This window comes from Lucilia sericata, unplaced genomic scaffold (genome assembly GCF_015586225.1).
Source record: "Lucilia sericata isolate MDLA Ls3-8-SP2 unplaced genomic scaffold, ASM1558622v1 Contig000054F_arrow, whole genome shotgun sequence".
NCBI classification, from domain to species: Eukaryota; Metazoa; Arthropoda; class Insecta; order Diptera; family Calliphoridae; genus Lucilia; species Lucilia sericata.
In genome coordinates, this window is record NW_023994090.1 from 945317 (window position 1) to 971899 (window position 26583).

A 26583-nucleotide genomic window follows, 5' to 3' on the forward strand; every position below is an offset into this window, starting at 1 on the left:
TAAGGTACAAAACCTGTTCGAAAATTTCTTTTACTGCCCCTAAGAATAAGTATATACATATACAGTACGGGCTCAATTTGCGCAACCGAAAGGAAATTGAGGTTGTTGCAATTTGCGAAATGTTGCAATGACCGACCACTAAAATCCTATATAATTTTATATATTGCTTTAACAAAAGCAAGCAATTAATTGATGTTTAAGTAAAAAATAACTGTAAAGTTATATACATATTACTTATTAAAATAATTTTATATTTGCTATCATAACTTAAGCCGCACAGTGGGGCAGAATGGAAATTTTTTGGAAATAAATCTGGCATTTCTAAACGGCTGATCCGATCGGGATAAAATTTGGCGTGAGCGTAGCCAAGGAGTATTCGAGTTTAAGTTTTGAAGATGAACCCTGCAGATGCCCCAGGGACGGCGCTGTGGCGGCTCAAAGTAGGGTACCTACGACATGTAAAATTTTTAAACTCGTGCCATTTTTTGTTTTTCACCCAAATACAAAGATTTTTATATTTAGTGAAAGCGCTCGACGAGATCTTGAAAAAACATGCTTGGACATACTACTTATCTCTTATAATATCCGAGTTATAGGCATTTAAAAATTTAGTGATACAAAATTTACCATACCTTGGTCCGCCTTTTTTTGAATACCGGGCGTAATTTTGGACCAAATGGACTCAATTTTTTCTTGTTAGTTAGACAACAAAATTTCCAATAATATACAAAAAATTTCAGATCAATATCGTTTACAGATCCAAAAATATACGTTTTTTAATTTAAAAATTCAAAAAATTTTAGATTTTTGGCGTTTTTTTGCCAAAAATGTGTCTTAACTCTTTTATTAATAAAATAAAATTTTTATTAAGAACATATAACAATTTTATAGTTTTCTAAAAGGTATCTTTACGCAGAACGCTTTGGCGTAAAAAACTTGTCCTATTTTTTGAAAATGTTGCCACTGCGTCCTTCCGAATATGACCTATTTTTTATCAAAACTTCAACTTTGGGCGACATGTTCTAAAATCCCAAAGCTGGGATCAGAAAACTGAAAGCAGTTTTGGAAACCTCAATATGTTTTCTATTTACTCCAAAAGTATTTTCCCAGCCCTGAAAGAAATGTGGACCCTATGGGCAAAAAAGTAAAAAATCCCATTTTTGGGATTTTCATTCCTATTTTTGGGAATTGCGGGATGCCCTTTGACCTTTTCAATTTTTTTTTTGCATTTTCTAATTTGAAATGACAAATTTAACAAGCGTTGAAAATTTCATTGAGTTTTGTTCATAAATAAAGATTTTGTCATATATTACATATTTGTTAAATTTCTAAAACTATGATTTATATCAAAATTTTAATAGGATCGCAGATAGCTACAACAATTTAGTCCATATTTATCCCTTAATATCATTTTTTAGTTAGATATGGAAATTCTCGACCCTTTACAAAAAATTTCAAGCCAATATCTCAATTACATTCAAAAATATGTTCATTTAAACCTGTGTCCTTTAATTTCATCTTTTTCATATTTTAGTATTAAGTATGACAGATCATACATTTGGTGTTGAATAAAATATTTGGACAATTTTTAAAAATTATGTAGTTAATTATTTTATTATAATATTGTATATAAAATAAAAAAAATTATAATTTTATTATGAGCCACGCACAACAACACCTAAATCACCCCACACAAATTACCTTTCCCGCCCACCGAAATATAAAACACAATTTAATACAATATCATCAGTTAGTATAATAGCTTTTTTTATTTGAACTGTTTATCTTAAACATAATACAATTAATTCTTACAACCTACTTATATAGTTAATTCCTAACACTACTTATTTTCTATAAAATAATCTGTCATATCGGTATACATATCCAGAAGGTAATATAAGTCCTTTAAATCTTCCTTGTTTTGAGATGATAGAGTTTCATAACAAATCCATCTTTTTCGCATAGTTGAAAGAACAGGATCAGAAGATAGAAGTAAACTATTAAAAATATCTTCATTCTGTGATTGCCTGGAGCATTTTCTTGAGCTGAATAGTTGAACATGCTTAAAATCTCGATTCCTCGCTTCCTGGGCTTCTTCTGTTAACTCTCCAAGTGGAAGAATATTCGATTCAATTATTATTTGACCATGACACAATACTTTGTGTACTGTTGGTGTTAGTTCCCTCCATGGATACAGAGATACAAGTAATTTAGAAATTTCAGATGTGTATTCCCCAAATCGATTTTCATTAATTTTATGTTTACTATTCAGTGCCATTAAAATAGTTTTAACTCTTCGAAGCAACTCCTTGTCGATTCCAGTTATTTTTGAAGTAATTTCAAAATCACGAAAAAACCTTCTCGACGTATTACCGTCATTTGTACTACCGCAACTTGAAAGTGGTTTGTCGATGTTTAATCCCATCTGAACTTTAAATTCTTCTTGGATTCTGCTTTTTTCCGCAGCTCTCAGTTCTTTCAATTCTTCATTATTTTTTGTTGATTTAGTAGGATAGTTTGTTTTTTTTTTCCTGGATCGCCTTGTATGATGGTAATATATTGTGTCCTTTTTCATGCAGAGCTTTCCTTAATATTTGGTACTTATTTCGACTGAGACCCAGTTCCAACATAAGCGCTATTGCTTCCTCTTCAGTAAAATTTGATTATGATGTTGGAGTGGGTATACTTTCCACAATTCGCTTAAGTCGTTTTGGTGATGCATTAGGAATAATAGTTGCAATATGTACGACATCCATATGTTGGTTTTCCTTTTTCAGCATTTCGTTAAATGTATCAGCAATTTCCTCATTTGAGATTGAAAAAAGTTTTTGTGTGACCCTCTTTTTTTTTACCTTGAACATAAGTCTTCGTATGACTTGCAAGGCGCTCCTGTTGATGTGTTGTAAGTTGAGATTTCCGTAGTAGTTTCCATCCAACTACAAAATTTTAATCGAAATTTCTTTTGATTTCCATCCACAGACTTACTTTTTACATCAAAAAGTTTTAAAAAGTTTTCAATTTTTGATATGCCTGTTTTGTCTACTTTTCTACTATATGTAGTTTTTATATAATTTGAAATGTCTTCAATTCTTTCTGGCCCTTTGAAGATATACTCCATAAAACGGAACACAACTCTTCGTACTTTAATGTAATCTTCATTGTAGATTTATTAAATATGGTACTTAAAATCTGAGAAGTTTACTTATATACCAATTCTTGTCATTTCCGATACAGGTATTCCAAAGTAAAAAATTACGAATTGTCTACCTATTAACATTTAGGACTATATTACTATAACCTGTAATTCAGTCATTGATATTTCTTATTAGTGAATGAATCGAAATTATCATTACCTGTATATTTTTACCTACATGATCATAAACGAAACAGAACGAAATGATCTGTCGAAAAAATTTAGGTAAAAAATAGTTATAAATTTTTGAAAATTTAAGCATAATAGGACCTTTCAATTATAAGGATAAGCAAACAAATAGAAAATAGGAAAATATAAGATTTAAATATGTGCTGTCATACTTAATACTAAAATATGAAAAAGATGAAATTAAAGGACACAGGTTTAAATGAACATATTTTTGAATGTAATTGAGATATTGGCTTGAAATTTTTTGTAAAGGGTCGAGAATTTCCATATCTAACTAAAAAATGATATTAAGGGATAAATATGGACTAAATTGTTGTAGCTATCTGCGATCCTATTAAAATTTTGATATAAATCATAGTTTTAGAAATTAAACAAATATGTAATATATGACAAAATCTTTATTTATGAACAAAACTCAATGAAATTTTCAACGCTTGTTAAATTTGTCATTTCAAATAAGAATATGCAATAGGAATGAAAATCCCAAAAATGGGATTTTTTACTTTTTTGCCCATAGGGTCCACATTTCTTTCAGGGCTGGGAAAATACTTTTGGAGTAAATAGAAAACATATTGAGGTTCCCAAAACTGCTTTCAGTTTTCTGATCCCAGCTTTGGGATTTTAGAACATGTCGCCCAAAGTTGAAGTTTTGATAAAAAATAGGTCATATTCGGAAGGACGCAGTGGCAACATTTTCAAAAAATAGGACAAGTTTTTTACGCCAAAGCGTTCTGCGTAAAGATACCTTTTAGAAAACTATAAAATTGTTATATGTTCTTAATAAAAATTTTATTTTATTAATAAAAGAGTTAAGACACATTTTTGGCAAAAAAACGCCAAAAATCTAAAATTTTTTGAATTTTTAAATTAAAAAACGTATATTTTTGGATCTGTAAACGATATTGATCTGAAATTTTTTGTATATTATTGGAAATTTCAAAAAATAGGACAAGTTTTTTACGCCAAAGCGTTCTGCGTAAAGATACCTTTTAGAAAACTATAAAATTGTTATATGTTCTTAATAAAAATTTTATTTTATTAATAAAAGAGTTAAGACACATTTTTGGCAAAAAAAACGCCAAAAATCTAAAATTTTTTGAATTTTTAAATTAAAAAACGTATATTTTTGGATCTGTAAACGATATTGATCTGAAATTTTTTGTATATTATTGGAAATTTTGTTGTCTAACTAACAAGAGTCCATTTGGTCCAAAATTACGCCCGGTATTCAAAAAAAGGCGGACCAAGGTATGGTAAATTTTGTATCACTAAATTTTTAAATGCCTATAACTCGGATATTATAAGAGATAAGTAGTATGTCCAAGCATGTTTTTTCAAGATCTCGTCGAGCGCTTTCACTAAATATAAAAATCTTTGTATTTGGGTGAAAAACAAAAAATGGCACGAGTTTAAAAATTTTACATGTCGTAGGTACCCTATTTTGAGCCGCCACAGCGCCGTCCCTGGGGCATCTGCAGGGTTCATCTTCAAAACTTAAACTCGAATACTCCTTGGCTACGCTCACGCCAAATTTTATCCCGATCGGATCAGCCGTTTAGAAATGCCAGATTTATTTCCAAAAAATTTCCATTCTGCCCCACTGTGGGCCGGGATATACAATTCTGTTTATACCCTACACCACTTCAGTGGGGAGGGTATATTGGATTTGTGCTGATGTTTGTAACATATAAAAATATTCGTCCTAGACCCACCTTAAAGTATACCAATCGGCTTAGAATCGTTTTCTGAGTCGATTAAGCTATGTCCGTCCGTCCGTCCGTATGGCTGGCTGTCCATGTAAACCTTGTGCGCAAGCTACAGGTCGCAATTTTCAAGATAATTGGATGATGGCACGCACGTTTTATTTGACCCAAGGACGAAGCCTATTGAAAATGGTTAAAATCGGTCCATTATTTCACCTAGCCCCCATAGAACAGAACCCCCCAAAAAGGGCTTCTGAGCTCATAATTATGTTAAATATACAGATATATCGATAAAATACGGCATAACTAAGTTTTATAGAAGTCTTGATAACCCTGCCAAATTTCATAAAGATCGGGCCCCATTTGACCCTAGCTCCCATACAAAGTCCCCTTCAGAAAATAACTTGAATGTCCCAAATTAACTTATAAACACAAATATCGCGATGAAATTCAGCACAATAAAATATTATGTAAATATAAATATATTCACAAAATTTTATCGGGCTTGGTCCATATTTGCCCCTAGCCCCCATATAAAGCCTCTTTCAGAAAATTAGTTTTTCATCCATAAATTGCTTAAATGTATCGGAACAAGGGAATATTGAAGATAAATGCTTTATTATGAAAAATAAATCACATTTAATATTCATAACTGGTGTAGGGTATCATATGGTCGGCCACGCTCGACTATACTTTCTTACTTGTTTTTAGATACCTATGACTGATCAAATCCTTTTTAATTACACTGACTGAAAAACCAAGTTAATAAAATAAAATAAATCAAAAACTAACTTTGATTTGATTACAATATGCGTTTAAGTAATTTTCAGAAATGATCCTTATATGGGAGTTGTGAAAAAATTTCGTATAATGATTTATATGCAAAAAAATAAATTCAAGTCGAATATTACTCCAATAGATTTATTAATTAATAAAATATGTGCGTTTAAATGATTTTCGGAAGTGGAATTTATATAGGAGCTATGACCAATTACGGGCCTCTCCAGAAAAATTTCGTAGTGATTCATATTTATGTACACAAAACATATTTGTGTCGAATTTTATCAAGATAGCTTTATTTGACAATGAAAAATGTGAGTTTAAATGATTTTCGGAAGAGGGCCTTATATGGGAGCCATGACCAATAATGGACCGATCCGGGGAAAATTTTGTATTATGATTTATATGTACACAAAACATAGATTTATTTATCTATGAAACATGCGTTTAAGTGATTTTCGGAAGTGGACCCTATATGGGAGCTATGACCAATTATGGTCCTATCCGAAAAAAATTCATATATAGACGAAACATATTTGTGTCGAATTTTATCAAAATACCTTTATTTGACAATGAAATATGTGCGTTTAAGTGATTTTCGGAAGTAGGCCTTATATGGGAGCTACGACTAATAATGGACCGATCCGAAAGGAAATTTGGTAGAATGATTTGTATGTACACAAAACATATTCAGCTCGAATTTTATCACAAAAGCTTTATTTATCAATGAAATATGTGCGTCTAGGTGATTTTTGGAGGTGGACCTTATATGGGAGCTATGACCAATTGTGGACCGACTGAGATCTATGTTGGTAGTAGGATTTCTATTCATATTATATTCGTATGTACAACATTTTATGTTGATACCGATACATTTGAGGGAGTTATTAACGATAAACTAATTTCCGGGAATATACACCTTTGTATGGGGGCTAATGGGAAATATTGGATCAAATGTTATGAGTTTGAACATACTAGATCCCTGGCACAAAAAAATAATGTGTGACAAAATTCATCGAATTATCTTTGGTAGTTTCTGAGAAAACTACTTAAGAATTGAAAAAAAATATTTTTTTTCCAGGTAGTCTGAAATTACTGAAATAACTTTTTACGTCGTTAACCGATTTTACTGATTTTCAATACCAAACTGTACCGGATAATAAAGAATGTTTTGGGAGAATTTCTAGAATTGCTATTGCTTCGTTTTAACGTGAGCGTGTTTTACACAGACAGACAGACGGGCGGACAGACGGACATAGCTAAATCGACTCAAAATTTCATAAGGATCAAGAATATATATACTTTGTTGGGTGCCAGATGAATATTTCTTGGTGTTACACACTGAATGACAAAGTTATATATATGGTGGAGGGTATAAAAATGGGCTGTTGCGCAAATCGGTCAGTTGCAATAAATCGAGCCCGCCCTGTATATGTACATATATGTATATTAAATAACTAATAACACTAGGTAACAACGATTTTGTTTAGGATATAAAAAATATATATATGTTTTTTTGTTTAGGACGTCTAAGACCAGAAAAAGTGCAGTGACTGTCATTAGTATTCGGTTTTTACATTTTCGTTTTTTCTGTTCTTAATATTTTGTACTTATTGTTGTACATATTAAGAGCTTTTTATACATACCAAATTTTTTATATACTTCTACTTATTAGATATAATAAAAAATTTAAAAACATAGAATGTGCTTCATTAATATTCGGTTTTTTCTTTTTTACGAAAAAATTTATCGCTGCAACCGTTCAAAAATAATGTGAATAATGAACGCGAATTTATATTATGACGTTCAAATAAGCTCGTGTATGAAAAAAAACCTATAAAAATATTGATGAAATATTAAATATGAAGCAAGATACTGTCAGTGATTTTGTACAAAGGTAAAAAAATGCAAGACAAATCCGCGTTAAGTGCACCTAAAACAATTTCTGTAGTGAAATAATAATTAACAGGAACAACAATTCGTCGAAAGATTTAAAGTCAGGGATATAATGGCCGAGTGTCTAGTAAGAAGCCGATAGTAAATAATAAGGATGGAACGTACTGACTAAAATTTGTGAATGAACGTCACAAAAAAGATTTAATTTGGTGGGACGACGTTATATTTCTTTGATAAGAGCGTATTTAATATATTTGAAGTGTCGGAAAAACAATGGCGTGGCGAAAACCAAATGAAGGGCTGAATGGAAAAAATGTTACTCCCATAGTAACACACGGAGGAGGACATGTGATGGTTTGGGCTCTATATTATCAAATGGAGTCGAAAACCTAGCTTTTATCGACATTAACATGAACAAAGATTTGTCTTTAACTATTTTGATTGATAATTTAATGGAATCAGCAGAAAAAACGGAAATTGAATGAACATTCAAATTATACCAAGTTAACGACCCTAAACATCAAATGCATCTTGTCCTGGAATGGTTGCTTTATAATTGTCCAAAAGTGATGAAAACACTAGCTCAATCTTCCAACTTTAATTCCATAGAAAATTTATGGATGCATTTAGATTGGCAAAGTCGTACATGTCCAATTTCTTCTAAAAATTAGCCCCAAAAAAGATTGCAACAAGAATGGTATAAAAACATGGTAGATTATTTGAAAATATTATCTCTAATATGCCAAATTGTCTATCTGAAGTTGTAAAAAATAATGGCTAGCCTACCAGATTATAGTTTTATTTTTAAAATCATATTTTAAGAAATAATGTAACAAGCTAGAAAAAACCGAATATTAATGAAGCTTTTATTTTTAGTAAGTTAAAATTTTTTGCTGTTTTATTTCTTTTTATCATTAATTTTTATCTCAAAAATAATGTATTTTGAACTTTTTTTCATTTAATTATAAAAAAATATATAATTTTTTTTCTTAAAATTCCTGCTTAAATTTCAATATTAATATATCGCAATAAAAAACCGAATATTATAACAGTTACTGTATTAAAAAATCTAGGACATCAAATCTTTTAATTATTCATTAAGAAAAAAATGCTAAAAAAGAGTTAAATTCGGAAGAAAAAATTTAATATTTATAGTTTTAGTTATTTTTTATATATGAAGGGCTTATTGCGGTAACTCGATATGCCACAAAAATAAATTTTTGAGTAAATCGACATTAAAGTTTAAAAAAATTCTCAAAAAATAGGAATTTTTAAATTTGTACTTTAAACACGCTGAATAATCATATAAGGTCGATAACTATCGGATGCCAATAGATGAACATCATAAATAAAGTGGAATCTACTGTTTTAGCAAAAAATTTTGACTTATCAAATTATTGCCTTACAATAATTGAATATATTTTATTTTTAAAAACCAAGTTCTAGTACATTTTCAAAGTGGCTTATCATGTTCTTGCAACAAAATAATATATAAATTTTATTTTCAATATGAAATTTATATTTTGTTATATTTTTTGTTACTTTTTCATATGATAATAAATTTGGCTAAATATAGCTAAATTATTCTGCAGTAAAAGGCAGGTCCTGTAGTATGATTCGGTATAGGCAAAAAAATATTTTAAATAGAGTGACAAAACACATTGGTTTGGGTTTTAAACTGAATATTCAGATTAACATTTTAGATAATCTTGGGTTTATTCAGCATAATTGATTTTCTGCTTCGAGATCATCATTTTGAACATCTGAACCAATATCGATGCATTTTGGATTTAAGAAATTTCAAGTCCATTGTTCAAAAAAGGTTTCGATATGCACTTTATAAAACAGCCGTAATTTTGCGTACAGGTAATTTGGTATGATAAATAGACTTTATATTATACACATAGTTTGAACATTATATAAGATATTTTCGCGAAATGAGAGTAAATTTATAAACAAAATCAAACATTTTCCAAACAGCAAAAACTTGGTAAGCAACATAATTATAAATGAAATTATTTTTGTGCAGTAAGCCACTTTAATTTCAAAAAATTATATCTCTCGAGATTTTGGCCAAAATAATGTTTTCTTAATAGAATGATATTTTTCTTACCTTGTTATATCACAACAACACTAAAAATTATCAATTCCGCTTTTATCTTCATCATTATAAAGGACTTTCTTAAAAAGTGTAAACAATATATGTGGCATTTCAAGTTAATGAAATAAAAATTCTTACAAATCGTTTAAATTGAAAACGAGGCATGACTCTTATATCGCCAATTTACCATAATATGCTAAAAATCTTTTTGGGGACAATAGATATGGTTCCAACGCTAAAAGCACATAAAAACGAATTATAATGGTGGGTGGCTTATTCACAACACTTTAGCAAAGGTATTCTTATCGCAAAAATATTGAAAATTCAGTAGAAATAATCTTAAATCCCGGTGAATAGATGTCAGGTTTATTACTCATACTTCCAAGACCTTTTAGGAAACAATTGTTCAATTCACAATCGATGTTGTAGCGTTGTATGTCAGCAGCTGCTACAATAGTCATAACAATGTTGTTGGTATTTTCTATGCAAAAGCTCTATACAACTCCTACGACAATTTTTCATATGTTTTTCGAATGTTGTAAGAAAGTTTAGTGTTGCCAATTGTTTATTTCAACATACATATAAACAAAATATTCAAACGATTTTAGCATAAAAAACGATAAAGTTATAACACTGAGATCAAAAACAAACAGCTGTTTACCAAAACAAAAAAACTAAAATTTGATTAAAAACAGTTTAAAATGTGGAATAAAGAAAATGAAAGAATTGAAAATTCAAAGAAATTAATTTGGTTTATTTCGCATGTTTAATTAATTTAATATTTGTTGATTTTTTATCTTTTGACATTGTTATGTATATTTGTTTTGATTGTTTTTTTTTTTTTTTCATTGAGAACATAAACTTATAACTTGCTGCAAAGATCTGTTCATAATCACTGTTACTGCACTTTAGTAGGTACAAATACAACTTGATTGTGAATTGAACAAATATAAATGTTAATGTAACAAATGAATTATGAGGGTTATATTCAAATACGCAAGTTTGTATTTCTCGAATAAATTGTCAATAATATTTTCCAAATTAAAAACAAAAAATTTAACAAAAATAAATTTCAAAAAGTTGGTAGGAATAAAAAGAACTGGTTATATTGAATCTTTTTTTCTGAGTTGATTGTTAGGTTCCCAAAAGTAGCGCAAGCACGCCAAAATCGGTACTCATATGTATTCTCCAAATTTAACAGCACTCCTGAAGGATGATGCAAAATTAAATACGACTTTAATAAGTTTTATAGGATCTTAAATGTCTCTATCAAATTCCATAAGAAATGGTTTATATTATATCCAAGCGTCCATAAATAACTTGCTTAAAATCATGTATAGCGATGAAATTCTTCATAATCAAGTTTCATAGGTTCATAGGTTACCTCTATATAAATCCTCTTTATATAAATTTATTTATATATATCTAGATAAATTAAACTTTAAAGTTCTTTAATTATAAAAGATGCAAAAAAGAAGAACTTTTAATGCTAAAAATTTCCGTTATGGTAACACTGGTCACAATATCATTAGCACAAAGTATACAGAGGCGTCACGGCAAAAAATATATTTCTCTCTTTCGCATTCATTCAACTGATTTTGTTTTGTTCTTATTTTTGTTTTTTTTTTCAATTTTCTTATTGGAGGTAAGTAAATTATTGGTAAATTGTTTTAAAAAATATAAAAAATTAAAAATAACACATACACAGAAAAATGTTTCACCATAAATATTATGAACTGCTTTCATTGACTCATTTTTATATTTTTATCAACCTAACCTATATTTTTAAACATAATCTAGTAGCCTTGACTTAAAATATTAAAAATTTTCTATTTCTTAAAAAATGTTTGAAATTTTCATTGGAAATTTTTTTATTTCTTTATGGTTTTTAGATTGAAAACAAAATTTTCTGAAGAATGGATGTTTAGCTACATTTGCTGATAATAATAATAATGAAAGATCCCCAAATTTTTATATTTTTTAAGCTATTTTTATACCCTCCACCACCATCAGTGTTGATAGAGGGTATATATAACTTTGTCTTTCCGTGAGTAACACCAAATATTATTTATCTGAGACCCGACAAAGTATATATATTCTGGGTCCTTATTAAATTCTGTGTTTAGCTATGTCCGTCCGTCTGTCTGTGTAAAACACGCTAACGTTAAAACTCAGATAAGGAATCAACCAAATTCACCGGAAATATTTGCTATTATCCTAAGCAGTTTGGTATTGAAAATCAGAAAAATCGCTTCACGACGTAATAAGTTATGAGTAAAAATTTCAGACTACATAGAAAAAATTATGTATTCCCGGAAAGTAGATTGTCGTTAATAACTCCCTCAAATACATCGATATCAACACAAAATTTTGTACACACAAATATAATGTGAACAGAAACATATTCGAGTTGAATATGTTTTGTGTACATATAAATCATTCTACCAATTTTTTCCCGGATCGGTCTATTATTGGTCATAGCTCTCATATAAGGCCCACTTCCGAAAATCATTTAAACTCACATATTTCTTTGACAAATAAAGCTAACTTAAAAAAAATCGACACAAATATGTTTTGTCAATATATGAATCACTCTACGAAATTTTCTACGGATAGGTCTGTAACTGGTCATTGCTCTCATATAAGGTCCACTTTCGAGAATCACTTAAACGCATATATTTCAGTATCAAAAAAAGCTATCTTGATAAAATTCGACACAAATATGTTTTGTGTACATACATATTAATCACTTTACGAAATTTTTCCGAAGATGGCTGTAATTGGTCATAACTTCAGATAAAGTCCACTTCCGAAAATCATTAAGCCCAGATATTTCATTAATTAATAAATCTATTGGAGTAAAATTCGGCTTGATTTTTTTTTGCATATAAATCATTATATGAAATTTTTTCCTGATCGGTCCATAATTGGTCACAACTCCCATATAAGGACCATTTCCGAAAATTACCTCAATGCACATTGGCAATCAAAGTTATCGGGATAAAATTCGACATAAATGTGTATTTTGTATATATAAATCGTTATACGGAATTTTTTTACATTGTAAAAATTTTAAAATACTGGGGTGATCGACTCGGTTTTTCAACCGGGTTTTTCAGCTTTACCAGTGTCGGTATTTTCTAAATGTTGATTTTTCGAATATCGAATAACCTTTTTTTTACTTTTTAAAACCCGGTTTCGAATATTTTTGAGCTTTGTATTCAAAGATTACTTAAATTAAATTTTGAAGTAAATAATAATACAGCCTGTCTAAATTTTTAAAATATTGGAGTCCTGGAACTAAAGTATATTTTTCTAACACACCTTTTATTAAACTTTTTTGATTTTCCTAATTAATTAAACAATTTTATTTGTAAAATTTATTGGAATAACTGTTTAATAACATTTTATCAATCTTAAGATTATATTCGAATTACAATAATTAATTTGCGGCTAAAATATTATCGAAGTATTGTCTAAACAGGAATTTTAGAATATGCTAGGATTACATAGTTAATTATGTTTAACGGAAGTGTCCGTCTTTTATCCATTTTTTACATTAAATGTAATAATGTAAATTAGATGACTAGATCTGAAGTTATAATCATTTAAACTGTTAAAAATCAGTTCGGGCCATGTTTTATTAATCAAATTTAAACATAAACGTTATTTTTATCAAATTAAAATAGATTTTGTTATTAATAATGAAGAACCGGTTAACCGGTTTTTTCTGAAGTTGAAAAATGTCATCCAATGTTTTTTTTTAAATGTCAACTATTCGAAAACCGGTTTTTGGAAAATGTCGAATAATCGATAACCCTATAAAATACCCAATAAAATATAACAAATCCGAATTTTTCTTCATTGGGGACTTCGTTAGTAGCACCGCCTTATATAGGGAGGTAGGGCCAATTATGGACCGAGTTTCATCGCTGTGCTTATAAGTGGTGTTACGAACCTAGTCCTCAATGAGCTAAATCCACAAACCGATAATGAACTAAGACTCCACATTTTTATATTGAGATTGTACATACATAACACTATGCGACAAAAATAAATACCTGGGAAGTGATACTATTTTTCCGAAAGGTGGATCCGAGTAGAATAAGAATATGTTTTTGAAATTCTCCAAACACCTCCCAAATCTTGAGTTACGGGTAAAAAATCGGGTTTTCGTATCTTTAAGCACTTAAAAGCCTGTTTTTACCCGTAACTCAAGATTTTGGAGGTGTTTGGCAAATTTCAAAAACATACTCTTGTTCTACTCTGATCCACCTTTCAGAAAAATAGTATCACTTTCCAGGTATTTTAATTTTCGCTTATTTTGTCTCACTGTGTAATCGTCTTCCCCTCCACATCAAGAAATTATTTTTGAAGAGATTTTGGTGAGAGCGGCTCGTAATGTTACCGCCCGCCACAAGAAATTTTACTTTTACATAATGCACATTTTTTATATCCACATGAATATATTAATCCTCGGAAAGGATTAATTTCTCAAGGAATGAGAAATTATAAAGTGTAGTTTTAGCGTGTGGGAATAAAAGAGAAAAAACACAAGGGAATTAGTGTTAAATAAAAGGGATTTTATTTAAGTAAGAAATGATGCTCACCTTTGGCTGGTTTAGAATGAAGTGGAAGTTTATTACTTTTTTAAATGCCTTGAAGGCTATTTTCACACAACGTTATAACGGATACTTATGTTTCTTTAAGTTTAATACATAGTAAATAAACTAAGTACAGTTTAGTTTTGTACATACGTTAACTATGTATATAAACTAGCATTTACAAAAAAGGGAAAAGCTTACAAACTAAGAATTCATTTTATATAAATTCAATTATATAATAGAATGAAATAATAATAATAATAATAATAACAAGTAAGAGCGCTATATTCGGCTGTGCCGAATCTCATATACCCACCATCAAACCGTATGCTGTAAAAGGAATGCTCCCCTATAAACATCAGCGTGATATTTGGAATATGGCTTAAGTCAATTATGGCCAGAGCTCTTTTGAACTATATTCATATTTTTTATCCAGTAATGATCGTTAAAGTAATTTTCAGAAGGGGACCTTATATGGGGGATAGGGTCATTTATGGGCCGATCTTAAAAAAATTCGTAGAGCGATTTTGGTTCGTAAGAAACTTACTTATACCGAATTTCATTGCTATACTCGCATTTTTGGACCAGTACTTTAACACTAATTTTCTAAAGGGGACCTTATATGGGGGGTAGGGTCAATTATGGACCGATCCTCAAAAAATTTTGTAGAAAAATTTTGGCTCACATGAAACTTATTTATGTCGAATTTCATCGCTATACTTGCATTTTAGGGCCAGTAATGAGTGTTTAAGTCATTTTCAGGAGGGGACCTTATATAGGAGGTAGGGTCATTTATGGGCCGATCCTAAAAAAAATTGGTAGAAAGATTTTGGCTCACATTAAACTTCTTTATGTCGAATTTCATTGCTATACTCTTACTTATAAAACAGTTACTTATAAACTGTCTAGCTCCTCTCGTGTGGTCCCTATCGTGATTTCAACAGACAGACGGACGGACAGACGGACGGACATGGCTAGATCGTCTTAGAATTTAATAAGGACCCGGAATATATATACTTTTATGGGTCTATGACCAATATTTCGATGTGTTACAAACGGAATGACAAAATCAATATACCCCCCATCTTTTTTGATGGTGGGTATCATAATAATAACAATAATAATAATATAATATATAATAATAATAATAATATAACTATAATAATAATAAAATAAGAATAATACTAATAATAATAATAATAATAATACTACTATATACTAATATAATAAATAATATAATAAATAAATAGATAAATAATATCATAATAATAATATAATAATATACATAATAATACTACTATAATACAATAATAATAATAAAATAATAATAATAATCCTTAATACTAATAATACATCATCTCTCCTCCTCCATCATCATACTATAACCTCCTCTCCTCCTCCTCCCCATCCTCCTCCTCCTTTTTTCTCTCTCATGAAATGACATAATAATAATATTTTTTTTTTAATTTCAGTTTATATTGCAAAATTTTTTTTAAATTATTACATGTCCGAATATTAATCAACGCTCGCAAAGCCAGTACGGCTTGTCCTTGCCAGGTAAGAATAATACTAAAATGTTGTAAAATTCATGTTAACATAAATATTAAAAAATATATGGTAAAAATAGTTATAGAATTTGAGTGATAAATTAAAAAAATGTGGAGTATTCATTGCTGACTGATGAAATGGGTTTTAAGTATTTTCTTCCTTCTGTTGCTATTATTGGCTTTTGTTAGGACTTCAATAGGGATGTTGTTAAATATTGTTGGTATAAGGACTGCAAGGGTACTTTTTCCGTATTCATTACTATATTGTGGTACAATATATCTTCCTTCTACGTTTCTTCTGGTTCTGTAATTGTGGTTGATTTTATGAAGGAATCTTGAAGAGTTGAAGAATTCGATTGCTAAAGTTGCTTTAAATATATTTTTAACATTGAGGACATTTGTGTCGTTAGCAATGTTATTGTTGGATATATTATATGTGATGTTGTTTGTGTTTTGGCTGCGATTTTGTTGGTTGTTATTTGAATTCAATATTTTTAATAGCTGGTTCTGCATATTTTGAAGCTTTGAGCAATGTGTAGAGTTGCCCCAGGCTGTGATTCCATGACGAATTTGATACTCGGCCAGAGAAAAGTAGACTTGTCTCAATACAAGTTTGCTTGAGCAGTAGCTTAGCCTATGTAAAATATACGCCACTTTAAGTAGTTTTTTGCGAATTTCGTCTATGTGAAATCTCCATTTGAAGTTCAGAGCAACGATAACTCCTAGGTATTTGTATGTATTAACAATTTCGATTGTAGTTGAGCAGTAGTCGTAGTTATAGTCGTAGTTATAGTCGAAGTTTTTGAGCTTATTATTGTGAAGGCATTCGATACTGTGGAATCTGATTTGAATGTCGGTATGCAGATAATGTCGGGGTTTGATATGCATTAATTTAGTTTTGGATGCATTTATAATTAAGCCGTAATCATGGCACCATCGTATCGCTGTATCCAGTTCATATTGCAGAATTATAGTAGCGTCGTTTATGTTTTTGCGAGCGACTACAACAGCTGTGTCATCTGCGTATGCAAATGTGTTGGCTAGTTTTAGTGTGTTAATTAATTCATTTGAATAAATTATGTACAACATTGGGCCTAGTTTTGAGCCCTGCGGAACTCCATGTTCAATATTTGTTTCGTTGCTGATGTTACCGGAGATTTTAACCCAGTATTTTCGTAGGTTAAGGTAGTTTTTAAATAGTTCTTGGCTATGCCCTCTAAAACCAATCTTCTCTAGCATTAATAACAATTTTTTAAGGCAAAGCGTGTCAAATGCTTTGCTAAAATCAATAAATAAAGTAAGGCAGTGGTGATTTTTGCTTAAATGTGCATTGATATACTGTGAAAAATTTCCAAGTAGCTTATTGATGTTTTTTCCTTTTTGGAATCCAAATTGGTTGGAATTGATTATGTTGTGTTCATTAGTGTATTCGGTTATTCTTCTACATAAGATTTCTTCCATGATTTTTTCAATTACCGGTAATATAGCGATTGGTCTGTAGTTATTGTAGTCTGATTTTGACCCATTTTTAAGTCTCTGGGACAATTGTTGTATTTATAATAGCATTTATTAAAGTTGTTATAAACGGTGTTAGTATTTCCGAATTGTTTTTTAGATCTATTGCCCTGATTCCATCATATCCCGCACTTTTTTTTATATTAAGTTTATTAATTATGTTAAAGATTTCTTCATTATAGGTATTTTGTAAATAAAAAGAGTTCATAATTTCAATATTTGAATGTTTTATAGTTTTTATTTCACATTCGTGTAAAATATTTTTAACGTTTTGTTTAAAATTTTGTGCAAAATTATTGCAAATTTCATTTAGATTTATGTTTTTGAAGTTTTTATTAAAGTTTCATCAATATTATTTTTTTTTTGCCAATCACTTCATTTATAATTTGCCATGTAGCACGAGTATTATTTCTGTTTTCTGCGAATTTTGATTTGTAATATTGATTTTTTGCATAAATTAGTTGTTTGTTAATGATTTCTAATTTTTAATCGTGTGCAGAGGGGGTCATGGGCGGAAGAAAGAAGAAGAAGAGGAACAAGAAGAAGAAGAAGAAGAAGAAGAAGAAGAAGAAGAAGAAGAAGAAGGAAGAAGAAGAAGCAGAAGAAGAAGAAGAAGAAGAAGAAGAAGAAGAGAAGAAGAAGGAAGAAGAAGAAGAAGAAGAAGAAGAAGAAGAAGAAGAAGAAGAAGAAGAAGAAGAAGAAGAAGAAGAAGAAGAAGAAGAAGAAGAAGAAGAAGAAGAAGAAGAAGAAGAAGAAGAAGAACAAGAAGGGGAAGAGGAAGAGGAAGAAGAAGAAGAAGAAGAAGAAGAAGAATAAGAAGAAGAAGAAAAGAAGAGAAGAAGAAGAGAAGAAGAAGAAAAGAAGAAGAAGAAGAAGAAGAAGAAGAAGAAGAAGAAGAAGAAGAAGAAGAAGAAGAAGAAGGAGAGAAGAAGAAGAAGAAGAAGAAGAAGAAGAAGAATAAGAAGAAGAATAAGAGAGAATAGATAATAAGAAGAAAAGAAGAAGAAGGATAGAAGAAGAATGATAATAAGAAGAAGAATTAATAAGAAGAAGATAGAAGAAGAAGAAAAATAAGAAGAAGAAGAAGAGAATGAATAATAATAATAAGAAGTGAAGAATAAGAAGAAGAATAATAATAAGAAGAACATAGAGAATAATAAGAAGAATAACAAGAATAATAAGAAGAATAATAAAATAATATAAGAATAATAATAAGAATAATAATAAGAATTATAATAATAATAATTAAGAAGAATAGAAGAATAAGAATAATAATAATATAATAATAAAATAATAATAATAATAATAATAATAATAATGATAATATAATAATAATAATAATAATAATAATAATAAAAATTCAACTAAATAATTCAATATATTCCAATTCTTAATGCTAATTTTGGACATGGCGCCCCTCATTGTACTTGGGAAATTAGTTGTTTGTGTGGGAAACGCATAGTACGGCTGCTAGGGAGCGAATGTCCTCCGAGGTGGCCAGGTTGGGCATTGTGGGAGACGTGTTGTTGTTGGAGCGACGAGTGTTGATGTGCCTAGGTTGAGTGCTGGGGTTGGTAACTTGATGGCGTTAGCTGGTTCTGATGGTGTTGTTGGTGGCTCGGCGACGGTGGGTAATGATGGTGCGATGACGTTGATGATGTGTGCTGGTGGTGCGGTGGCGTTGAGAATTGGTAGGTCGACGGCGATGAGGGTTTGCATGATGGCGGTAGTCTCTGTGGCTTGGACGGACCAGTCGCCGTTCGCCCTGTCTATTTTGGACACTGCTTTTTGGTGCAGTGACTCGGGGATGACGGCTTGGGTGAAGGAGCGTGTGGTGTATCCACATCAACTACTCGAACATAATTATCGCAACGGCTGTGTATTTATTCTATTCTGCCAACGCCATTCACATGGTGGTAGAAGATCGTCAATTACCACTACAAAATCTCCTATTTTTAGATTAGGCGTGGAAAACTTCCATTTATATTTCTTATGGAGTGATTTTAAGTATTCTTGCTTCCATTCGATCGCAAGTTTTTGGTTAATCGCTTTTAGTTTTTCCCATCGATTTATTAGGGAAAGATTTTGATAGTTTGGATCTGGTAAAGCCGTAATTGGACCGCCACGGAGAAAGTGTCTTGGGGTCAACGCGGTAAGATCAGCTGGGTCTTCAGAGAGAGCGGATATGGGCCTAGAATTCAATACCCCTTCAATACGAGCTAATACTGTTGTAAACTCTTCAAATGTGAACCGATGGGCTCCTCCAACCCGCTTTAGATGGAATTTAAAATAAAAACTTTAAATGTATTTTTTATTTTTGAGAGCTAACAAAATTAATAGGTATTTGAAAGAAGTTAAAATTAGGAATTAGACTTTTTCTATCTCATTAGGTTTTCGTGTCATGATTTGCCAAAATTTACGCGAATGTTATACCGAATTTTATGTAATTACACCGTACAACAAATTGGGAAAAATTGTTGCACACATGAGCAAGACCATATACGTTCGAAACTACATACTTGATATAGTTATACTACATTTTCGGTTTTTTATTTTCTGATCGTTTCTTCCTTTAAAAGGACTTTAAAAGGAAGAGTAAGTATAATTATATTTAGCTAAAATTTGGTTTGGTGTAGTTTGTCAATATGGGTATCCACTGAAAGAGGAGAACAACAGTATTTTTACGAATAATATAGTTTTAAAATTTTAGAATAAAAAAACCAAAATAAATGTCCTTTAAAATTGTAATCCTTTAATATCCTTATTTTTTATAGTCAGTTTTTTTAGAAAAAATATATGACAAATTCACCAATATGGAGTTCCAGAGTCCATAATTTCATGTTCTTATATTTATTAGTTTTTTGTAAAAAATTTTAAAGTTAAGTTATATTCAAATATGTTTGTTGAAACTATTTTGTAAATTTATTATTTATACCACTTGCTTAATGGAGTTGTTATCTCAATGTCTGTTAATTGTTTGTAATAACGTTAAATTGACAGTCTTCAGGCAGAATATATACCATTTAAACGATAACCGGAGGTTGAGATAACAGGCCTTAAAATATATAAAATTTTATTTAGTGTGATTATGACGGTTTAGTGATTAAAACATGCATGTTCCGAACTCTAAAATAAGCGCAATATTATTATAAATATAAATTATAATAGTAAAATATGGCTTCAACTTCCATAATTGACTTATAAACATTAATATCGCGATAAAAAGCTACATAAAAACGTTTATATATGTAGACATAAATCTCTCCTCTTAATTTTATAATATCCCTATTAAAAGCCTCTACAAGACAACAATAGTTGTGTTTTGTTGCTAACGTTCAAAGGCAATTTCATATAAATTTAAAATTTATAAACGTTAGGAGTTAACGTGTAAAATTATACAAGTTAATTTTAACGTTGATAAAAGTGCTACCAATTCAAAAATAAAAATACAAATATTAATGTGTTTATGTCAAACAATAAAAAAATATTTTAAAATAAAATTTAAATCAAAGAAAATTACCAAATAAAAAAACCTTTTCAAGAAATTGTAAATAATTTCAAGATTTAGCAGATTTCTTCTGTGGAGTGATGCCAAGTCAGGTAATGTTCGTTTTGTTGCTAACTTTAAGCGTTAACACTCATTGATAGCAGCAAAACACAACTAATAATGCGACAATTTGTTAAAAATTTAAAAAAAAAAAATTAATTTTATAAACTACTTTGAAAACATTATTGGGAGGTCAAAGATATTTTTAAAAGATATATAGAATTTAGAATAACTATAGAGTTCGGAATAATTGTGTTAAATTAAAAAAGAAAATATACTTCCCCTGAAGGTAGTTTTAACATGACATATTCTTCAAAGTATCCACTTTTTTAACTTTTTTTCTGCATAATATTTTAACAATATTTATTAATTTATTTATTGAGATATTTAAAAAAAATTATAAAAATTAAACAAATTTAGCTATGAAGACCAAATTTCAGACTTTTGTACTCCATTCTAATGTCTTTATTATGAATATTTTTTGTTGAACAATTTTGTATAAAATTTCAAGGACAATAAAGGATAAACTTTTATAAGGATATTTTTTACATCTTTTTATTCTTAAAAAATAAAACAAAATACGAGATATAAATACTGCAATGGATGGCTAAAAATATTTTATAAAAATTTTTGAAAATTGTATGTACCTCAAATTTTAAAGTCCTTTAAAAAGGACAAACGATCAGAAAATGAAAAACTGAGTACGCAGTTATACCACATAAATTATGTGCCTTCGTATGTATATGGTTTGGTTCCTGTGTGAAAAATGGTGTTGGACGGTGTTATCAGATTTTATTTTTTTTTAATATTATCAGAAAAATTTTATTTATTTTGTTTTACTGTGACCACTGTGCGCATTTATACATGCATAAAGAGAGAAATTGTCTCCTTGAAGTAGCAAATAAACCACACAAAATTTACACTCAGAAGCAACATTAAATTTTCCAATAAATTATTTTTCCAAATATGTATAGGTATTTTCCACAGCAATTATGCTCAGTGACATCAATTTTTAATAATTTTGATGTTCACTTGTTGTAGATGCACAAAAAAATATTTGTTGAATATTTATAATTATTTTATTGTTTCACGTCCAGCCCACTGTGCGTTTTTTTTTTCTTTTGTTCTTTATTTTCTTTTCACAATTTATTGAGAACAATAAAGAGAGTAGGAATATCACCGCTAACTATAATGTATGTTTGTTATTGTTGCTTAATATTTATTGATGATCGATGGTGGTAGTGTTTTGTCACATTTAAACTCTTTGAATTTTTGGTTTTGTTTCTTATTATTGCAATTAAATTTTTTCACTCTTTATGTTTTTGAATTACACAGTAAGTTTGTCGACTTTGGAAACAAATCTGACGTCACAATTTTTTGGAACTTTTAACACTCTTTTCCAGAATTTATTAAATTTTCAATAGAAATTTGGCAACAGGCTAATTTTTACACTTTTTTTCCTTGGAATATTTTCTTTTGAATTTGCAATTTTTAGAGAATAATTATTTAAAAAAAAATTTTAATTTATTAAGAGATTTTTCCCTTTTAAATTTATTGGCAAAATTTTTTTTTTTAATTTTTAAGGGATTTTTTTTAATTTATTGGCAAAAATTTTTAATTTTAACGGAATTCTTTTTTCTTTCGAATTTTTTGGCAAAAATTTCAATTTTAAAACATAATTTTTTTACACACACACTTGCACAGATTTTTCACTTTAGTATTTTTTCTTATATTCATATGTGCGTTGTTTGTGTTATTTGCTACTTTACAAAAACGAAAAAAAAACAAAAAATGTTTTCTCATTCTTTTGCATTCAATAGGTATGTAAGTAGAAAAATATTTTGTTTTTTAGTTGTGAGGCACAAATTGTGCCTGTGTTTTTTACTTCGTCTTTTTTTACAAAAGTACCATTATTTCATAAATATATCGATATAAGGGTACCTCATCTCATATAAAATTTTGTAGACAACATTTGGGGCTTTCCCATGATATATGTTTGAAAGCTATGGTCAATGGTATATGTAATTTTATACATCAGTGGAAAGCTCTTTCATAGACGTTTCCAATGATACCCAATAAGCACGACTTACATTGAAAAAAAAAAAAAAAACAACAAGTAGGGCCGAGCAAAAAAACAGAAATAAACGCATCATAAAAAAGCACACAAAGCACAAAATTGTTGTTTTACCAGTCTTTGCACATATTCTTATTTCATTCTTACATGCAAAAACACGAACACTCTCAATCTCGACATTTTACATGTATTTATCAACATTCATTTTAGAATGCTAGTGCAAAATAAAACTTTATGCTCTTTCAGTTGTGAGATTTTTACAAACAGTTTATTTTTCAAAAATGTCCATGTGCATGAAAAAAAGTTTTTCTTGTTATCTCAATATTGTACGAAAATAAAAATATTACTAATAGAATCATGCGTTCTTGCATAAGCAAAGTTTTATTTTTGTACATGAGCGTGAGTGATAAGTGAATGAATATTTAGAACCCTGAAAAAAATTCACTGAATTTACTATTTTCCAATGTTCAGAAATTCAGTTTCCTGGACTTAATTCCTAAAAATTTTCCAATCAGTGTTAGTCAGAAATGTTATTTTCGGAATACTTAATATCACTTCCAAGATACTTGAATATAATTTCGACGAATACCTGACATAGGCAAAGAAAGTGCTTCAAAGTTTCACCCTCCTCTCCTAAACATTTGTCTGAATCCACTCATTCTGGCCCCCTTTGTCCCCCAATTAAGAGCCATCCGTGTAACAACGTGTTTCTACTGGTATTTGCTCTAGTTTTCCGCTTGACCAAGACATTCTATCTGGGATCAGCGTTTAAAAGTTTCCGACATATTCTGTGTCTGGTATGCGATCAGGCACGTCTGATGATTGTGTATAGCCTTCCAATGTGTCCAGTATACATCGATGACGTGTCCTATAACCGCTTTTGGCCATTTCGCCTAAAGTTATGAGCCGTTCGGCTGTAAGTGCCGCCTCATATCTTATATATATTTCAATGGGTGGAATATCTAGCATTGTTTCCAGATCCTTGTTTGAAGTAGTGCTCATGGCTCCACTTATACCCAAGCAGCATGTACGCTGAACTCCCTGTAGTAGTTTGATATTACACTTTTTTTCCAGAGAAGTACACCAGATTATTGAAGCATAACTTAGGATTGGTCTAATTACACTTTTATAGAGCCAATGTGTCATAGTAGGAGTAACGCCCCATTTCATGCCTATGGTTCTTCTACATAGCGCCCAACACCGAAGTGCCTTGTTAATCCTTTCCTCTATGTCGTGCCTCCATCTTAATTTCCGGTTAAGTAATACATCTAAGTATTTAACTCTGTATTTTACTTCTGTCTTCGCCGGGTTAACATTGAGGCCTCTATGTTGAGCCCAGCCAGTCAGTTTACTGCCCCATCCTTTTATGTAGACAGTGGACTTTAAGAGCACCGGAAGCTCGCTCTTTTTGCCAGTCCCAGCGTAGCGCAGTCCTAGGGAGGAGGGATACTTTCCACCAAGTTTTTTAGGTTTACATTGGCTTGGCGTTGTTCCCCTTACTCACAGGATTCTGACTTGAGGTTCCTTTGAGTGAAGTATGGCTTAGCTTCGACTGTGTATTAGAAGATGGGGAGCCCTTTTTCTTCCTAGGTTTATATTCATTTGTCAACTCCTTGGAAGACTTGATCCTCTTTGCCCCAGATCTTATGGGAGAGTCCTAGTTTTCTTTTGGAGTGTCGTGGGATTGACTAACGATGATTTCCTGAAGCATCATTTTCAATTTCCTCCAGAAAGTCTATTTTTAGTAATATATAGGAGTAGGAGCTCTCACCTATATTTAAAGGCTGAGGTAGCTTATAGCTCTCTCCGAGTACATCCTTTTCTTTTACACCTATGTTTTTGCGAATGTCATGCTGTAAACTTGACGCATTGTCCGCCCAAGGTACCTCCACCGTAGTCTTTTGCTCACGATTGCAGGATGACGACGACACGTGACTCACGAGTAGATCAACACTTGCCGCCGGTACTGGGTCATTTAGGCCCTGCACCGTAACAATTCTATTTTGATTTTCTATATTTATTTTTCCAGTTTTTTAGTCCGCGGAGAATATAATTTTCCAAGGTGGTGGACAATGTGCCCTCCCTCAGCTTGACTGAAACTAAAGCTGGGAGAGAACAGATAAGCCACACACACACTAACATAGTTTAATCGACTCCGCTATCTATAAGATCTCGGAATATATATGTTTTATAGGTTCGAAAAATTATGTTTATTATAGAAATAACAAACGGAATGAAAAACTTCTCATGAAGTTGAAGAGTATAAAAATAAATTTTTATTATCAGGACAGTATTAGCAATAAGGTAGTGCTGTGGTATGTTGGCGCTCAAAAGCAGTTATAACCCTAATGTACATATGTATGTATTTATGTGTACCTTTATAAATCTCGTTTTTTTTATTTGCAGTACAAACAAGAGGAAATAGTCTACTCACATGTTGAATTTACAGATAATTCTATGTGTTTAGAAATGATTGAGCGGCCGCCAAGATGTATTTTTAAATTACTAACTGAACAGTGTCACATGCCAAAAGGTTCCGACACGGCATACCTGAATAACATGCATGCTGAATTTGAATACAATCCTTACTACTTTAAGGGAGTTGATCGAAGGCATTGGGAAACCGAATTCGGAATTAAGCACTACGCAGGCTGCGTTATATATACAGCTGAAGGATTTGTTGATAAAAATCGAGATGTCCAACAAGATGTTTTATTTGACTATATGAGCCGAAGTCATAATACGTTCGTGAAAGAATTGTCATCTTATCAGGTAATTAATTTGTTTGATTAAGTGCAGATAATATATGGGGCATTTCACGTCAAGTGAACCAACTTTTGAAATCGATGTCTTCCGATCGCGATGAACCATAGTTAGTTCTATTGGATAGTAATTCAGACACAATTTTTCAACAAGATCGCTTGTGAACTTTCTAAGTTAGAGGCATTTTGACATTTTGGCCATGCAGGTGTTTTTTCTCATCCATGTAACTTATTACCTATCGTTTTTAGCAAAATGTGTCCCAAATAGTTTAGATAGCTATTTATGCAATCTTTCGAAAAAAAATTAAACAAATTTAATAAAATATTTTTGATTTTTTTTAAAAAATCAAAAACATTTTTGACTTTTTTTTTCAAAATGGGCCCTTATTATTTTTTTTTTTTTATTTTTTTTAAGAAAGCTTAAGTCTTTTCCTAAGCGACCTATATGGTCGCTTAGTGGGATGCGAGTGGGATATCTATCAAAAAAAATATTTTGTAACTCAAGATTTAAAATTTTTGAATTTTTTTGCAAAATCAAAAACTATATGGTCGCTTAGTGGGATGCGAGTGGGATATCTATCAAAAAAATATTTTGTAACTCAAGATTTAAAATTTTTGAATTTTTTTGCAAAATCAAAAACTATATGGTCGCTTAGTGGGATGCGAGTGGGA

At 30.4% G+C, this 26583-nt stretch overlaps 1 protein-coding gene across 1 annotated transcript in view; it reads left to right on the forward strand.

The window, feature by feature from the left end:
* Positions 1-26583, forward strand: part of LOC119616053 (unconventional myosin-VIIa-like) — a gene marked incomplete at its 3' end in the record, with an annotated part of 359052 nt that overhangs the window by 283818 nt on the left and 48651 nt on the right. Inside the window, exon 9 of the mRNA XM_037972200.1 lies at positions 25556-25921. Within this exon, the coding sequence (XP_037828128.1) occupies positions 25556-25921 (366 nt within the window). The remainder of the gene's footprint in view (positions 1-25555; positions 25922-26583) is intronic.